General features: G+C 40.0%; 1 protein-coding gene across 2 annotated transcripts in view; it reads left to right on the top strand.

Annotated features, from left to right (window-relative positions):
• Window positions 1-7,083: 7,083 nt before the first annotated feature.
• Clul1 (clusterin like 1) overlaps window positions 7,084-18,850 on the top strand; it is a 37,938-nt gene continuing 26,171 nt past the window's right edge. Inside the window, exons 1-5 of one of the 2 annotated variants that reach the window (XM_087567155.1) lie at window positions 7,084-7,337; window positions 9,100-9,223; window positions 15,443-15,574; window positions 16,563-16,680; window positions 18,292-18,440. In XM_087567155.1, coding sequence (XP_087423281.1) covers window positions 16,575-16,680; window positions 18,292-18,440 — 255 coding nt within the window. In that variant the 5' untranslated portion in view covers window positions 7,084-7,337; window positions 9,100-9,223; window positions 15,443-15,574; window positions 16,563-16,574. 2 annotated transcript variants of the gene reach the window in all.

Here is an 18,850-nt window from a genome sequence, read left to right as displayed (position 1 = left end):
TTGACGTTCCAGTCAGAGGAATAAGACAACAAAGGAGATCAAGTGGATACAAATTGGAAAAGAATAAGTCATGGTTAATATGATGATATACATAAGTAACTCCCAAAATTCTACCAGGGAACCTTTACAGCAGATAAATACCTTTAGTAAAGTTACTGACTACAAAATAAAGTCAAAGAAATCAGCATTTTTATACAAATGATAAAAGAGCAGAGAAAGAAATTAGGGAAACAATGTCCTTCACTATGACCATAAATAATATAAAATATCTTGATGTAACTCTGTATGATAAGAACTTCAAGTCCCTGAAGAAGAAAAAAAAGTTGAAAAAGATAGCAGAAAATAGAAAGATCACCCATGCTCTTGGATTGGTAGAATTAACATTGTGAAAATGGCCATCTCACCAAAAGCAATCTACAGATTCAATGCAATCCCCATCAACATCCCAACAGAATATTTTACAGACCTTGAAAGAGCAATTCTCAACTTCATATGGAAAAATAAAAAACCCAAGATAACCAAGACAATCCTAAACAAAAAAGAGGGAATCATCATCCTTGACTTCAAGCTGTACTAAAGAGCAATAGTGGTAAAAACTGCATGATATTGGTACAGAAACAAACAGATTGATCAATGGAATCAAATTGAAGACCAAGAAATAAACCCATACACCTATGGACACTTCATTTTTGACAAAAAAGCCAAACCATATAATGGTAAAGGGAGAACATCTTCAACAAACGGTGCTGGTCTAACTGGATATCTGCAAGTAGAAGAATGCAAATAGATCCATAATTATCACCCTGCATAAAGCTCAAGTCCAGGTGGACCAAGGATCTCAACATAAAACTAGATACACTAAATCTCAGAGAAAGAAAAATGGGAAATAGCATTGAATGCCTTGGTACAGGAGACAAATTCTAAATGAGAACACCAGAGGCTCAGGATCTAAGATCACAGGACTTAATGAAACTGAAAGTTTCCGGAAGGCAAAAGACACTATCAGTAAGACAAAATGGCCTACAGATTTGGAAAAGATCTTCATTACCTGTACATTTGACAGAGGGTCAAAAATATAAAAAATATATCCAAAAGATAGAAAGACCTAAAACCATCAACAAACCAAATAACACAATTAAAAAATTGGGTACAGAGCTAAACAGAATTCTCAACAAAGGAATCTAAAATGGCCAAGAAGCACTTAAAGAAATGCTCAAGATCCACAGTCATCAGGGAAAGGCAAATCAAAACAACCCTTAGATTCCACCTCACACCCATCAGAATGGCTAAGATCAAAAACTCAAGCTACAGCACATGCTGGCAAGGATACAGAGCAAGGGGAACAATGCTCCATTACTTGTGGGATTGCAAATGTACAATCACTCTGGAAATCAATCTGGCAGTTTCCAAAATTGGAAATAGTTCTACCTGAAGACCCAGCTATACGACTCCCAAAAGATTCTGTACAATACCACAAGGACACTTGCTCAACTATGTTCATAGCAGTTTTATTTGTAATTGCCCTAACCAGGAAACAACCTAGATGCCTCTTTACCAAAGAATGGATACAGAAAATGTGGTTCATTTACACAATGGAATACCACTCATCTTTTAAAAAAAGAGGACATCATGAAATTTGAATGCAAATGGATGAAAGTAGAAAATATCATCGTGAATGAGTTAACCTAGATCCAACAGATGTACTCACTGATAAGTGGATATTAGCCATAAAGTACAGGATACCCAGGATATACCCTCTGACCCAAAGAAGTTAAAAAAGGAGGGTCAAAATGAGGATGCTTGAATCTCACTTAGAAGGGAGAACGAAGTCGTCATAGGAGGCAGAGGAAGAGAGGGAAGTGGGTGGAAGAAAGGAGGGGGAGGGGGAATGGGGGGCAGGATCAGGTGTGTTTATAGACGGAAAGAGACACAGAGGGCCAGGAGAATGAATAGAAATCTGCAGCTGCAGGGAGTGGGAGAGTTGGGGGAATCTTTATCAAGTCCCAGAGACCTGAGATTGGGGAGAATCCCAGGAGCCAATGAAGGTGGTTGAAATGCCTTAATAGTGGGGAAAAGGAATCTGAAGAGGCCACCTGAGGAATGCCTGAGGAATAAGGACACCAACCCACCTACAAAACATTTAACCCCGGGGCTGGGGATTTAGGTCAGTGGTAGAGCGCTTACCTAGGAAGCGCAAGGCCCTGGGTTCAGTCCCCAGCTCCGAAAAAAAAGAACCAAAAAACAAAACAAAAAAAAAAAAAGTTTAACCCCAAAATATGCCCTGTCTAAAAGAAATGCAGGGACAAAAAAGGAGCAGAGTCTGAAGGAATAACCCACCACTAACCAGCCTAAGTTGAAACCCATCCCATGGGCAAACACCGATCCCTGACCTTATTAATGATATTCTGCTAGGCTTGCAGCAGGAGCCTAAGATAACTGCTCTACTCAGCAGCTGACTGAAACAGATGCGGATAGCCACAGCTAAACATTGGGTGGAGGTAGAGGAGTCTTAGGAAAGAGTTGGGGGCTAGGATTGAAGGCTCAGGATGCAGATGGGAACCCCACAGGAGGACCAACAGAGTCACCTAACTTGGACCTCTGGGAACTCACAGAGACTGAGCCACCAACCACAGAACCCACACAGGCTGGAACAAGGCCCCTGGCACATATATAGCACAGGTGAAGCTCAGTCTCCATGTGGCACCACAACAACTGAAGCAGAGGCTCTCAGTTCTACAACAGGCTGCTTTGTGGGAGAGGATGTGCCTATTCTGGTGGAGCCTTGATGAGCCAGGGTAGGGAGATACTCAGGTAGGTCCCTACCCTCTCAGAGAAGGGAAGGAAGGGAAAAGACCTCACTTATACAAAGAATTATACATTCACTTTAGTTCTGTATCTTCTTGCAGAAACCTGAAGTACCCCAGGTTAAACTATAATATTAATAAGATCTTACTAAAAGGGAATGCATGTCTAAAGAGTTACAAATGGACAGATGAAGATATTAGCAATGTGAATGTTGACCGTGAATAGGCAACACAGGGCGGGAGAGATGGCTCAGCAGTGAAGAGCACTTGCTGGTCTTGCAGTTACTTACATGGGGCTCACAACTACCCATCATTCCAAGTTCAGGAGTTCTGAGGCTATCTTCTGTCAAGGCCCATGTGAGAGGAATAGCAAACAGCTTTAGAACTCACAGAGTATGGCCCATTGGTTAGCACAACCATGATGGGTGTGCCTTAGAGAGACACATGATGCATAGGATTGCATCTTAAGGATTTCATGCACTTATGAAGTTTCGTTCTGCTTGTTGTCTTTGTGGTCATCACGTCCCTCCTAATCTATGAGTTATATGACAACTCTAAGGGGGTTTCCATCCCCTCACTGGGCAGTGTCCTTGGCATTCGCATTAATAGTCATTGATCTTTTTCAAGTATTGCTATGAGAATGAATTAATGATTCAACTAACACCCTCAGAAAGAACTTAGGGGCGTAGATTGTTACTAATAATCACCGACTTTACAGTGAGTTTGCAAATGCAGACTGTAAGTAAAGTTAGGTTAAGATGTTTTTCAAGCCACTTTGATGTAGAAAATATTGAGGAACAATTTGTCAGAAAAGTACACTCTTGATAGTTGAGCCAGGGATTTTTTTGAAGTCAGGGAGCAAGAACAATGGCAGCCTGGCTAGTACTAGCAGATACAACTTTCTTGTAAAGTATACAAATTTAATACACAGATTTCACAATCCCTCCAGAAACAACTCAAAGGGACCCCTAAACTGTTATATTTCTGACCCCCCCCTCCCCCAGCTACTACTGATCTCTCTTCCAAACAGAGAGACCCCATGCTCTAGAGAATGATTAGAAAGGTAGGCTATGGCTCTGCAGCTCCCACTGCCCCCTTGTGGTTTCAGGCAAACCCATCCCCACTGAAGCATACATACAAAACAGTGTTGAAGAATAATTTAATGTCTGCTTCCAGCCACATGGATTATAGCACAAGATGGGGACGCTGTCCTATGCATCCCATCCCTACCTAGGAAAAGTCTGCATCTCACAAACTCCTTTTGTACTGAAAGTGAATTTCCCTGAATCATGCCAGGGTAGATGGTTGTAGTAGAAAGGTAAAAAGATTCTAATCAAGCACAGCTGAAGGATGATCCCATCACATCCTTTCTTCCACTTCCAAAACTATTCATAAAATTTGTCATAAAAAACCCCTGAATATGGAATGTAAGGTTCAGAATTTCTAGAAACCAAACTTTTAGTTTTCCAATCTGTCTTCCTACTGTACTCCTGTGTGTGAACAATGGAGACTGATAAGCACCACAGCTTTCCACTACCAAGGAGGAGCTTTTTACAGGCCCTTCCTTCCCCCCACCTTGCCCTTCCCAGAACGGCTGAGCTACAGGAGATGTTGCTCTAATCAGAAACAAATATGAAAGCACTTGAGCAAAAGGAATGGAATTCTTAATGACCGGGAAACACTGGAGAGTAGAAACAAGAGATTAGAGCAGTGGTACATAAAGAAATGAAGTTTAAAAAGTAATACCAGGGGTCTGGAGAGATGGCTCAGTGGGTAAGAGCACTGACTGCTCTCCCAGAGGTCCTGAGTTCAAGTCCCAGCAACCACATGGTGGCTCACAACCATCTGTAATAAGATCTGATGCCCTCTTCTGGTGTATCTGAAGACAGCTACAGTGTACTCACATATATAAAATAAATAAATAAATCTTTAAAAAAAAAAAGTAATAGCAACAATTGACTTTTTAGAAAGATAAGCAAAATTGAAAAACACATAAGTATACTGACTTTGAAATAGAGTATACCTCCCTGGTAGAGGGGATGGTATTAATAAGATAGTGTTCGACCTTGTCCCTGTATGCAATGTTAGCTTCTAAGATCTGTAATCTGACAAACACAGCTACAGTCAATGGTTTGTGTCTCACATTTCTGAGCTGACTTAACTACGTCAACAAAGATTGTATATCTCTTCATAGGACAGTCTCCTCATTGGTAAGTCAATAGTCACTGACTTACCTAATCTACCCAAATTATACAGCCCTCCCCAGTCTAGTCTGTTTTCCTTCACATACATGAATTAATACATGCTGGGAAATTACAAAATTACTCACCCTGCTTGAATCAGGTCTTTCTTCATAGCGGTGGCTCTGCAGATGACTCCCTTACATTTAGTCTGTGGTCTAGTTATTGCCTATCCTGTTTCACTGTGCAGGCTACACTGTAAACTGTTCCTCCTGTTCTAGTCTGAAGGCAGAAGCCATGCTTCACGTGCAAATCTTTTTTCTGTTACTGAAATGAACAGTTCACACACAAATGAGTAATTTTAAAACTCTGTTGTGATACAGTATTTAACTAAAGAATTTAAGATGTTTAATCAGGAAGAAAGCAAGGTCACTGCCCTGGGGAACAACAGACTGGGGTCAAGGTGCCTGGGTAAACAGCTTTTCTCAGAAACATTTTTATAAAAGGCCAAAGATGCAGCTCTCCTAGAATGAATATGCCTTCCCAGGGAGAAAGCACTGCACACACAAAAGACTACTTGAGAAAATCTCTTTAATGACAGCATACATTCAACTCTGGCTAATGCTCAAAGAAGAGCTGGCTGAGAATAGATTTTATTTTCCACCTATGCTGTCACCCTTAAGTCCCAGGTTAAGTTTTAAACAATTTAAATATGGACTGCAAGTATAGTGCAAGTCTAGACACTTAGACAGACATTTACACAGCAAAGATATTCCCAGAATTATTTCTCAAGTACACCAGTGCCTTGAAACATCAGTGACAGGTTCCTAAGTAGAAGGTCCCAGAGAATGAAAAAGACAGGAAAAGTAAAAGGTAGAAAGTATAAATGTTGGGGGTGAGAAAGCCTTGCAGAAGTTGTATCTTATACTAAGTAAACATCTTAAGAATATTAGTTACAAGGAGAAAATGGAAAGAAATGGGAGGCTTATATGAAGTCATCAGAAACTATCATACAATGCGACAAACTCAGGAGGAGTCTAATAAAACATTACTGCACAAGGAGAATTCACAGTATCTCAAGAGCATTACTGACGAAGCCTACAATGGCTATGGGACTGATAACCACAGCCCCATGTGTGGAAAGAGTTGGGTTCTGAGGATCTGCAGCAATGTTTCCCCAAAGGCCCAGACCATTACCAGCTCTCCCAAGCATATTCCTGGCTTTATGGAAGGAGCTTTATTTTATTCTCAATACATGGGGGTTTTAGGGAAATCTCCCAAGGCCTAGGCCCCAGGCTGTTATTGACAAGCATGTTCCTGGGTTTGAGATGGGCCTATGTTATTCTCTATACATGAAGTCCTCATGGAAAGACTTGCCTGATCAGGCCAGCCCTCAACACAACAGTGTTTATCCTTCTCAAATGGTACTCTTTCCCACGTGGTAGAACTATGCTTTTCTCAAGAAGAAAACTGGGCCTTTAGGTACACCAGGCCTTAATGATGGTTGTTGGGACTCTGTAATGCCCCCATTGAGCAGTTTGTTAGAAACCTGTTCTTTGAAATGAGGATTTGTCTAGTGGCTGGCTGTAATTAAGGGGTGTCTCCTTTGTCGTGGTTTGGAGCCAATTTTCTGGACAATTCTGGTGAACAAACGTGTATCATAGCATCCTAATCTATAACAGACTGGTTAGCATACTATTTACCTGAGGAGTATTTTGGAGGCAGTCCTCCCTCTGCTAAATTCTACTTGGTGTCACTAGTTCCTAAGTATTGGTAAATCCATTATATTCTCAATTCTACTCTTCTACATCTCAGGTTAATATTGGAATATTGCCCAAGATATGAGATGCCGTTTACAACCTCTACAAAATTAACTCCAAATGGATCTTACACCTAAATGTTAAATGCTAAGGGCAGAACTTGTAGAAGACACTAGAGAAACTAGGGCTTTCCAAGTTTGGCATCCTGCCAATGACGTTTCTATACACAAGTCCCTGCTCCAAATGCTTTGCGCAGATGCACACACCCCACCCTCTCGTCGCGAAGTTCTTCAGAGGCCACTGCCTGGTCCAGCAGGTACAGGTGCGGCATCAAGCCCCAGGGAGGGCCCGCCATACCAGATCCCACTGCTCAGCAGCCTGCTCCTTCCCGTTGTGGGCAGTGACTCTGCGCTCACGATGTCGCGACCTCAGTGCTCTTCTGAATTCTCCTTACAGCACCCGGCAGCAGCACTCAAAGCACAACACAAGAACTACTCAAGCCTGCTCAGAGACAGAGAACCTGCAGCAAGGCATCCGGAAGAACCCTCCTCATCATCTGTCTGGCAGGTCGGCCTGGAGTCCCTGATTGGCCAGTGAGTCTTGAGTGATATAAGCACCTCCCTTTGGGTTACAGTGTGCGGAAGGGACACAGCATAGTGTTTCCCAGGCTTCCAGAGCCAGACTTTTTCCAGATCGGCCGAGGTTTGCATTGCACTTACTCTCATACCGCCCCTCCCCCCCGCCCCATAGCCTATCCATCTGTTTTCCCACCCAGACCCAGGGAAAACCCACCACTCCAGCTTCTGCTGCTCAGTTAGTTGCCTCAGACTAACTCACCAAGTCGGGACTTCGGAGCTTGTGTGAGCTTTCCTAATAGCACTTCCCCTTATTCCTCCTGGAATCAAGGTGGATAGCTTGCATAGCCCATTATTCAGTGGAGTTATTAATTTGTCTCACAAATGGAAAGATACCCAGAATCTTAACAAATAAAGAGGGATTTTAGGAAACAAGATTTTCGTTTTGTGGCTTCATGCTGATTTCAGGTAAACTGCAGCTACTTTTCACCTGGTAGGTATGAGACAAGCCTGGGAGTAAAGCAGGAAGCAGATGACAAACACTGTGGAGTATTATTTTTAGCCAACACATCTTTCTCAGTGGGAAGGTGGAAAAAAAACAACACCACACAGTTGTATTAGTAAAGTTTCTCAAAATGAACAGACCTGATGAATGAACAGAGTAAATCCATGTATGTAGAAAGTGAATTTATTAGAATGGTTCACAGGCTGTGGTCCAACTAGTCCAACAATGGCTGTCTGTTAATGGAAAGTTGAAGAATCCAGTTCATGTTACTGTATACTTCAACTGTTTTTCAGTATATACCAGAATTCTGAAGAGGCAGGGCAATCTTTGTACAAGTTCTTTACATACGTAGGTTGCCACCAGAAGCTGTGGCCTAGATTAAAGGTAGATGTTTAACCTCTCAAAAGACCCAGATTAAAGAAAGGCTTTCATATTTCAAAAGCTATAATTAAGGAAAATCCCCCACAGTACCCAACTCTGGGTTTTAGTTAATTCCAGATGTAGACAATTTGACTACCAAGAATAGTCATCACAACCGCCGAGACCAAAGAACTGAGAACGATTTTTTATTCCTGTGACAGGCAAGGAGAACATGGGAGTCATTTCCAAAGAAATTTTCTTCGACAAAGGAAACATTGGGATTCTGCTTAGGAAGTCTAGATAAATTCACATACAGTTTTGCCTACTCCTAAGCATGCTAAGTTAAAGCCTCTTCTAACTGTGGTCACATTGTAAAAGCAGAAATATTTACAGGCATTCTTAGCTCAAAGTTATGCAGAAACATATGTAAAGTATAAAGATGATGGACAGAAACACCTCTGGAATGTTTACTTTGTACTACAAGGTCTTAGCTGAAAATCAAGTAAATGACTCTGGTAAGGTAGATTTCTTAGGAGCCAATGCTACCTGTTAATCATGATGCATGATCTAACAGACAGATGTATCAATGCCATAATTCTCACATATACAAAGGACAGATAACACAAATTCAGAAAACAGCAAGGAAAAGTCATCTGTCAGCACTGGACACACTGTTCTTAGAGGAAAAGCTATGCTGAGCTATTCTAACCTCACTAAAGCTGTTTCAGTCTCTGAGCAGTTTGGCTCAGAGGAAGGCCACAGTTGCCTCCATGTAGAACCAGAAGGAGTTAATTTTAATTAGTCCTGACTACAGTGTGTCTCAAGGCTCACATATCACTGTATACGATTCTATTTTTCTAAGCTTTATTTTTAGTTTATATATGTGTGTGTTTGCCTGCATGTGTCTGTGAGCAGTACCAACAGAGGCCAGAAGAAAGCAGGAGATGCCTGGGATTGGAGTTACAGCAAATGGTTAACTACCATGTGGTTTGGGGGATGGAACTTATGTACTCTATAACAACACACATTGCTTTAAACTGTAAGTTATCTCTCTAGCTGCTTTTTATTTAAAATTTATTTTTATACATTTAATTAAAATATTTACATCATTTTCTCCATTCTTGTCCTCTCTCCATCGCTTCCAGCCAATTTCTTCCTTGTTATGTGTAAATAAGTATGCTCAAATATGTGGATAAAACTTGTTGAGTCCATTTCTGATAGTTGTGTGTATGTGGTTTCCGGAGTGGCCACATTGCATTGGAAAGCAAAATAGGGAGCTCATCTTTGACTGAGGCTAATTCTTCCACCTACAGGAGAGCTCCACAGAGTATCTGAGACACAAAGGTCCTTGTGCCCACAGATCACTAGAGACACCAGGAATGTCAAACACACAGAGGCATCTTCTCAATGAAGAAGATAAAATACATGCATTCAATACAAAAAGCTAACCCTGACCCTGATCTGACCCTAAGCTCTGACTCCAATTGTGACCCTGACCTTCACCCCTAACCTCTAACCCCTAACCCTGACCCTGACTTTAACTTGCTGCTCTAACCTTTTTCTTAACATGGCGTCCTGCTCCACTTTATACTCTCAGGGGGCTTATGATTCTGAAAGTCAGAATTCAATACATATTGCCTTGCTTTTTCCATTTCTTGGCAGTACTTCTTGTCAAGGCTGAAGTCTTCAAAGAGATCTCTGCAGAGCAAGGGTTTGGGCACTGTACCTGTCTAATGATTACAGCTACACACTCCTCAGTCAGACAGTTGTCCTCCTCCACTGTCTTGGTTCCCATTCTATAAAAAAGAAAATGAAACAAGCAACCTATAAAACAGGACAAAAGGGAAATACACAGGCATCAGAGCAGACCCTCTTTGAAGTGCTTAGACTAACTAAAGTCAAGAAGTCAAATGGAACAGAAGGTGTGGATGCTGGTGTTGCACTTCTGTGCATGTTTGAGAAAGAGAGCACACATGCAACTTCATGCTCCATGATCAAGTATACCTTCTCATTCTGATCTGCCAGTACATCTGTGTCTTTCTGTCTCTTCACCTAATACCACTCTTCTTTCACTGAGTTCTGAACAATGGCCCAATTTGTGTCCTGGACTTCTTTCTAAATTTCTTCCCACCTTTCTTCTCAATCTTCTGTCTGAAAGGGATGCTGTTTCTAGGCCTTGGGAGAGAATACAACTGTACATTTATTTGCTCCCGTGTATGATTGAAAATACCCACTATGAAAAGGTAAAAACTGTGTTGGGGTATTTACAGCAAATCACACTTAGGACACTAGAAGCCAGGGCTGGAGAGCAGGGTGGGGTGAGGGTGAAATGCATTTACTGCCTCTCAAGCAGGGCCAGCTTCATGCACCTGCATACTTCCTTCAATGCTTTGATGCTACCATCTTGAAACTCCTAATACTTTTTAGACACTGAGACCACGTTTTAATTTTGCTCTGGAACCTGCTGTGGCTGGATCATCTTTTGGGGTTCATATTAGGAGTCCACCAAAGAGCCTTCCCCTGACCTCTCCTAATGTAAGCCCCACATATAAATTACCTACTATCCAGTTTCTGGATAAAGCATAAGTGTGTAATCACAGAACCCACACTATCCTAATGTTTGAACACCACAAACGTTTGCTGAACAACCTGTTTATTGCTGAATTTGCTAGATGTTATTCTGAGTGCAGTGGAAATTTAAAGTAAACTTTTGATATATTGATATGCTGATGAATAATTAAAATTCATGTTATAGTAACCTAAGCAGGTTGGCTCAGCTTCATGATGAAGTTACCTGGGACAAAATTTCCTCAGACTATAGTTCAACTTGAAGTCTATTCATAAAAATTTTGCTACAACCATGTAGTAAGAGCCAAAATTAATAATTTTAGTTTATCCCGAAGTTTGTAAAGAAAAATTTGACCCACCTCCCAATTATACTATATTTTAGGGTTCAATAAAATATTTCTTTTATTTGCATTAAATGATTTGACTCATTCAGGAAGTCTAATGAAAGGACAAGGTATCTGTAATCCTTCATTTTACAGATTACTTCAGCCCATTCATCATACTACAACTATGTCATGGTTACAGAACTTAGGAGCCAAGAGTAACCAACAGCTGATATTGTTTATTCCAACATTCTCATTCTGTCACAGGGACTCTGAAGTCCAAATGTACAAGATCATTATTACATGGCCATGATTTTTACTAAACTTTATATTTTTTTAAAAATCACTGTTACATTATTTCTTTTAGGGGAGAGGGCATAAATGTCATTGCCCATGAATAGGGGCTAGAGTACTACCTATAAGAATCGGTTCTCTCCTTTGATCAGCCTGCCCCCAGGGTTAAAACTTAGGTTGTCAAACTTAGCAGAAAGCACATTTATCTGCTGAACTATCTTGCCAGCTCTTGAACTTGGAGCCCTTAAGTCAGGGAACTTTGTATATTGTTGTGTAGGGAAAGGGAATAGTTCCTGGGGATTGAACCTTGGGCCTAACAAATGCTAGGCAAGTACACTTAACACTGAACTACAACTTCAGGTCTCTCTGTGTTGTTTGAGACAGGGTCTCTTAATGTAGCTCTGGCTGTCAACTTGCTATGTAGATCAGACTGAACTCAAACCCACAAAAATTCACTAGCTTCTACCTTCCAAGAGCTGGGATTAAAGGTGTGCACCACCACTTCTAGCTGGGTCCTTTTTACTTGCTATTTTGAGGCAAGTTCTCACTAAAATGCCCACTAGGTTCTATCTTTTGAAGATCCATCTCACCACCACAACAAGGACTAAGTTTCCAACACATGAATTTTGGGAGGTGATGGGGACAAACTACATCTAAATAGTGGGCAGGTCTAATTCAGAGATGATATATTATCAAGTCCATCATGGCCACAATTATGTCCATGCCTGAACTTGACAAAATTAGCTAAGAGGTTGAAGTCTATCTGCTAATCTCAGCTGAAATCACAGATATTATCTTGTTAACATATATATATATATATATATATTTCATTTGTATTGGTGTTTCACTTGCATGCCTATTTGTGTATCCCATGGTTACAGTGCCATGAAGGGCAGAAGAAGCAACACATCCCTTGGAACTCAAGTTCCAGAGAACTGCCATGTGGTTGCAGGAAACTGAACCCAGAGCCTGTGGAAGAGCATAACCACTAAGCCATCTCTCCAGCCTCCTCTTGCTATCTTTTTTTAGTTAAGATGATATTACTTCAAGGCCTCCTTAACTACTGACAAGCTATTGCTAATATTTTATAATCCATTAAATCTCAAGCAATACGTTGTCGTAAAGTAACTTAATTCACATGAAGTACTTAATCCTAAGGACAAATGCAACAGTGAAAATAGATGAAATAATTAGAGAAAGAACTTCCATAGAACCTCAAGCTATTTTTGCAGAAATTAAATTCAGCAATAAAGTTTTGTTCTCAGAAACAATATGTAAAAGGGAAGTGTGGATTAAAAGGGGAAAAATCTTCTATTTGGGGATGAACATGAGAAACCAGCCTGCTCCATTTTGTAATCAGGAACCATTTTGCTTTGATAGTTATTTTGTTTTGGTTTACTATAAAACTCAAGTTTATATATTTTTTAATAATCTGGACTGTGCCCTACCCCCAGTAATCATAGAATGTACTGTTAACCAACCTCCTGAAGCCACCTGTTCTTGGAAATGTTTTATATCTGTTGTTCCATGAACCACTTTTCTTAACTACCTAGTCACACTTCTATAACCATGCTTACATGTAAAATTCCCCACCTTGTAGTTCTGTCCAATAAAGAGGGTATTGAATTTGCCTCTGGTGTGTACACGGATAAAACTTGCTTTAATTTGGCCATAATTTGGATCAGAAGTTCAGGGCCACCCTCAGCTACACCATAGTTTCATTAAAAACAAAAAGATTATTGAAATGTAATGTGTGGATGTCAGTCATGACTTCAAATGGCTCTGACTTTGAACATCAGTGAATTCAGGGTATAAAGGATCAATGTAAAGACAGCCAGATTCTCATGACTAGTTCTTCATGAGCTGTGTTCTTTTTTTTATTTTTTTAAGATTTTATTTATTCATTTTATATATGATGAGTACACTATCACTGTCTTCAGACACACCAGAAGAGGGCATCAGATCCCATTACAGATGGTTGTGAGTCACCATGTGGTTGCTGGGACTTGAACTCATGACCTCTGGAAGAACAGTCAGTGCTCTTAACCCCTGAGCCATCTCTCCAGCCCCTGTGTTCTTCTCCTAAGAAAAATACCCAATATACTGTATCCTTTAGTGGCTAGCCAGTCTTCTGTCATGTGGGTTGTAGTTGTTTAAAATTGACATTAGTCTATTATGTAATAGTTGGAGCTTTGCTCTGAGTTGACCTATTTTCCATCAGAGTTAAGAGGTTTTCAATTAAAATGTAATTTATTCATCAGATAGAGAAGACACCTGATGATTGAGTCATGGGCTGGATTCTCAGTGTTGGTTCTGTAATTGTCGCCTGTGCCCAATTAGAGTAATGAAAAACTCTGGTCTACAGTTTGTCCAGAGACAAGAGACAAGACCAACTTGTATTATTTTTTCCCCATTTTTTTTCTTTTTTCTTTTTTTTTTTTTTTCGGAGCTGGGGACCGAACCCAGGGCCTTGCGCTCCCATTTTGTTTTTTGAGACAGTCTCATGTATCCTAGGCTGGCCTTGAACTCATAGTGTAGCTGAGGGTGGCCCTGAACATCTGATCTTCATGTGTCTACTTTCCTAGTGCTGGGACTACAGCTTTGTAGCACCTTTTGCCCAGGTTTACTTGGTGCTGGGGATCAAATTCATGGCCTTGTGTATGCTAGCAAGCCTCTCGTAACTGATCTGTATCTCAGCACTACAAGAATCAATTTCTAAAAGCACTCAAAAGTCAACAGGAGCAGTTCACAACTGACAAGTTCTGCCCTTACAAAAAAGTACTAAGCACATGGTAAGTATGGATGGGCTGGATTCTCTAGTTTACAAAGGGACCCATGATGATCCTATAGGTCAATAGCCAGGAAGGTCATTGCTGTGGATTCTAGAACTGGCTATCACCAGCTTCCTATGTTATTTTCAGATGAATTAGCAAGAGCTTTAACAGTTCTTAATCAAGTATCAAATGTAATGAGTCTGAAATATGCAACTATTGCATGTAAGCTGGATGTGGTGGTGTGTTCCTATAATGCCAGCAATAAAAAGGCTGAAGCTGTGAGTTCAGGGTCACCCTTGGCTACCGTGTGAGAGCCTGCCTCAAAAACCAAGCAGTCATTGGCTATGGCTCAGTTGGTGAAGTGCATGCTTTCAGTTAGGATATGCAGTACTCATGCAAAAAGCCAGGTATAGCTGTAATCTCGGTTAGGAGAAGACAGAAAGGTAGGAGGAGTAATAAGGCCAGCTCATCTAGTTGAATCGGGAACCCTGAGCTCAAAAATAAAATGAAGAGTAATTGAGGAAGACATTGGCTTCCCTTCTAACTTTCACACGCACACACAAATACACATACCATACATATTTACCCAAACAACAAAATACCTGTAGTAATACTTATATGCCTACTACATATAAGTGTATATTTATGTGCAAGATTTTTATCATACATTGAAATTAACTATTACTTTAACTATAGCACTTTAAAAAATATTTTTCCTTTAGTCTAGAAATTTTACACTACTTTTTAAAGTGGAAATAACAAAAAAAGCTAAACAACCAGCCACACAGTGGCTCAAGCCTGTAATCATTGCACGTGGGAGATAGAGACTGGGGAATGGGAGAGGGTCAGAGTTTTAGGTCATCTTTGCCTACATATGAGTTCAAAAAGGATCATACACAATAAAACCACATTTACTGTCTGTCGTAATTAGCACATGCATTTAATCCCAGCGCTCCAGAAGTCGAAGCCAGCCATCTCTATGAGTTTGAGGCCAGCCTGGTCTTTTATAAGGAATTCCAGAATAGCCTACCTAATGAAACTGTCTGAAAACAACACCTCTCTCATGAGAAGGGGAGGGGAAATGGGGGAAGGATCTGTGTGAGAGGGTGACTGGGAGGAGAGATGGAGAGGCTGATATTGGGATGGTAAGTGAATAAATTAATTAATGGAGGAAAAAAACACCCAAATTTGTATAAAGTGGATAAGGTCATTGTTATTGGTGGTATGCCCAACCTGCCCTCTAGTGTTTCGTTTTAAGTGCTACTAAAACGACTTAATCTTAAAATATCCGTTTAATAGGATTAAGAACTGTGTCATCAAATGAACAGAGTAAGACTAAATCTCTGACACGGATGAAAGTCACATCGTAAAAAGTGAAGGTCCTTTCAGAAGTTAGTGGCAATTTCTCTGGGGAGAGCTGCAATATCGGTGGTAAATATGCATTACTGTATTTCAAGTTTTGTTTGTTAAATGGGGCATGAACAGAAGAGAACAGTTCAAATGTCATATAAAATGTGATCACTATGTTATTGCTAATAAAGCTGCTGTTATAGTAATGTATTAAAAAGATATTTAGAATGTTAGTGAGTTTTAATATAACAGTTATGCATAAAGTAGATAAATATCCTTTAAAATCTTTTAGATTTAATTTTGTTAAGATATGCGGTTGTTTCTATTTATCTTGTCTTGATAAAGTTTATCTTGTCTTGATAAAGTTTATCTTGTCTTGATAAAGTTTAAACTATTTGTGTTTGGGATATTTATAACTAATGTGAACTAAATTATGTTTGAAAGAGAGGTCATTATCTCAGAAAAAAATTTAGCTGCACATTATACGTCATGGTCTGTAACATTACAGATAGGTCTGTAAGATGTACACAAACACTTTAACACATCTGAAATTCGAGCACATGGGAGATGGAGACAGAAGGACTGAGAATTTTGGAATAAAAAGTCTCCCTGACAAACCTCAATTCTGCCTTTAGACACCCTTACTGTTGATAAGAAAAGCCAATGAAATTTAGACTCTATAGTTTTATGATTGCTATTATTTATTGGCTTGACTTTCTAGTACGTCATGCGCATGATATTTTCAGAGTTGTGGTTATTGAGGCAGGGCTAGGGGGCTATCCTGGAATTCTCAAAACTATTCCCCCAGTGTCTATGCACTACCATGCCCAGCCTCATACACACACTTAACTGTCAGGAAGGATGTAAATGAAATAGAACTAAATGAGTTTGTTTGGCTTTGAACTGATAGTTTATGTGTCCTTATGTGCCTGACATTTTAGCATGAAGCGTCTAAAGTAATAAAGAGGAAATGACAGAAAAGTGCTTTGGAGCACCATGTGTTTTCAATTGCTACTCAAGAGGGTAGCCTCAAGGAAAACATTAAAGCAGGCTGGTTTTCCCTTCATAGGAACACTGGACCATGCAGCCACCACTCTTTGTGATTTCTGTGTATCTGTTATGGTTGAAATATTGTGACAGTGCACCTACTTGGAAGGAGACAGATGCTACGGATGGAAACCTAAAGAGTATGTTTGTCTTATCTGCCCTGTTTGCATGTTTGCTTGTCCTGCTGATGTTTATAGGGACTTGCGATTGAAAGATAAGCATAGTCATTACTCGTCACAGTAAAAACCTCGTTCAGGACTTAAACCAAGTACTCACGATGTCAAACATCTGGATAAAATAGAAATTTCCAGTAAGTCTCCAGGAGCCAGCATTCACGTTTCCAGATGTTTTGTATTATGCAGATGAACTTGCCAACTGTTTGTACTTTCTTTTTTATTATCCAGATGATTGGTATTATCTTGACACATCTTTAATGAACAGCAAAATACTTTCCTAGCATTTAAAAACTTAAACCACTAAAATAACCTGGGTAATTAGTCAAGGGGTATGTGACAGTGAATCTGGTTGTTCTGTATCCCTTGACCTTTGATTGGTGATGTAGATTTGGGGCATTTAGCATTTAGCAAATAAATTAGCTAAAATGGGGTTGAGTTGGAGTCTGTAATTAAATTCAGAAGCAAGAATGATATCATCAGAACACCACGTTTGTTGGGGTCAGGGTGGAAGCCAAGAAAACTCACTTTAGAGACAGAAGCTTGAAATGAAAGTTTTATTTACTGCATGTGCAAAGAGGTGGCCAGTTAGGGATGAGAATGGTGTCCCCAGGGGAGATTGTACAACATTTTTTTAGGATGGGAACACAAAGCAAGGGGGAGTAGGGTGAGCTGTTGCATTAACCAATCATATTTTGACACAAAGGATTAAATCAGGAGTTTAACATTGGTGACTGGGCCTTATCTGGGTCACCTGGTTTTAGGGTCCTTGAGTCAGCTTTTGCAGTCAGATCCCCTCCTGGACTCTGACCTGGAATCTAGAGAAATAAGAGGGCAAAGGCGTGGTCAAGCTGCATGTTGTCAATTAAGTCAAGATGGCAGCACATTTATGACTCATGTGCCTCAGTTAGATAACAGGAGAATGGCAACTTCCCTCTTGGATCCTTTACTGGTGGTTAACAGGCAAACATGAAACATCTGAAGAAGCAAGGTTAGTGAGGTCCAGGGCCTAGGAACATGAACTCAATCTTGTCCCTGCCAGCAAAGTAGATTTTGTTCCTGAGATAGCTGAACACAGGAAACTATCTGTTTACACACTGGCTAAAGAGAAAAAGAATGGAAGTATACGGGCCACTTAATGGTACAAAAGAGACTTCTATTAGGTCACTAGTGGGTCTTGTGTTGTATGACACATGTTCTTAGTCTATTGGCTTCTAGGGAGGCAAATATAGCTGAAAAAGAGAAATCTTTGACTGTACTTGAAGTCCTGTGCTGGGTTTTCATATAAACTGTCAAGAAAATTCAGATTTTTTTTCCTAATAAAAACATACTTGAGTCTCCGGTGATAGAAAAAAATGGATAAAGAAAAACAGGGCTTATGAAAAATGACAAGATTGAGGCTAAATAAGCTCAGATTTATTCGGGAGAGGCAGAAGGCATTCATCAGAGTGGCAAATGTGTTATGGCGTGTGTTAGAGCTAAAGGCTCTAAACGCCTCTATTTAGAGGTCCCAAAACCTCTAACGTTGCTGTTTTGTAATATGATCAAGTTAAAAGAAACTCTAAACATGTCTTTTAGGTCTTCCAGAGGTAGGAGAGGCAGATGTAGAGGGAGAGGTCAAGAAGGCTTTGATTGGCATTAAGCAAATGAAAATCATGATGGAAAGGAGAGAGGAGGAACACGCAAAATTGATGAAAGCCTTGAAGAAATGCAAAGAAGAAAAGCAGGTACCACCACTGAAAACTATCTCTTCTTAAGTACATTTGGGCTATAAGAATCGCAACAATAAATATGTACAGTTAATGAGTGACTTCTTTCCCGATATTGCATTTTCTGGAGAGCAGTTTAATTTAGAGAAGATGGAGAAAGCTTTATATTTCTTTATCTTGTCATCTTTCACAGGACACTGAACACAGGATTTGAGGATTGATAACTGATTAAAAAGGCTGCCTTTTCAAAATGCTTCCTTTTTAGGCTCATCTGAGTTAAGATATCGAAACAGAAGTGTTTGGAGACATTTTGGTGAGATTAGTGGTTTCTAGTCCCTATTACTAAAATTAAAAAAAAATGAGATACCACTCCTAAATACACTTATGGGTAAGGATGGTTAAGAATTCCATATTTGTTTTCTTTACTT

The sequence above is a fragment of the Rattus norvegicus genome, chromosome 9, assembly GCF_021556685.1.
Source record: "Rattus norvegicus strain SHRSP/BbbUtx chromosome 9, alternate assembly SHRSP_T2T, whole genome shotgun sequence".
NCBI classification, from domain to species: Eukaryota; Metazoa; Chordata; class Mammalia; order Rodentia; family Muridae; genus Rattus; species Rattus norvegicus.
The sequence above is the reverse complement of the archived record's forward strand: the minus strand, read 5'-3'. Positions and strand labels throughout refer to the sequence as shown.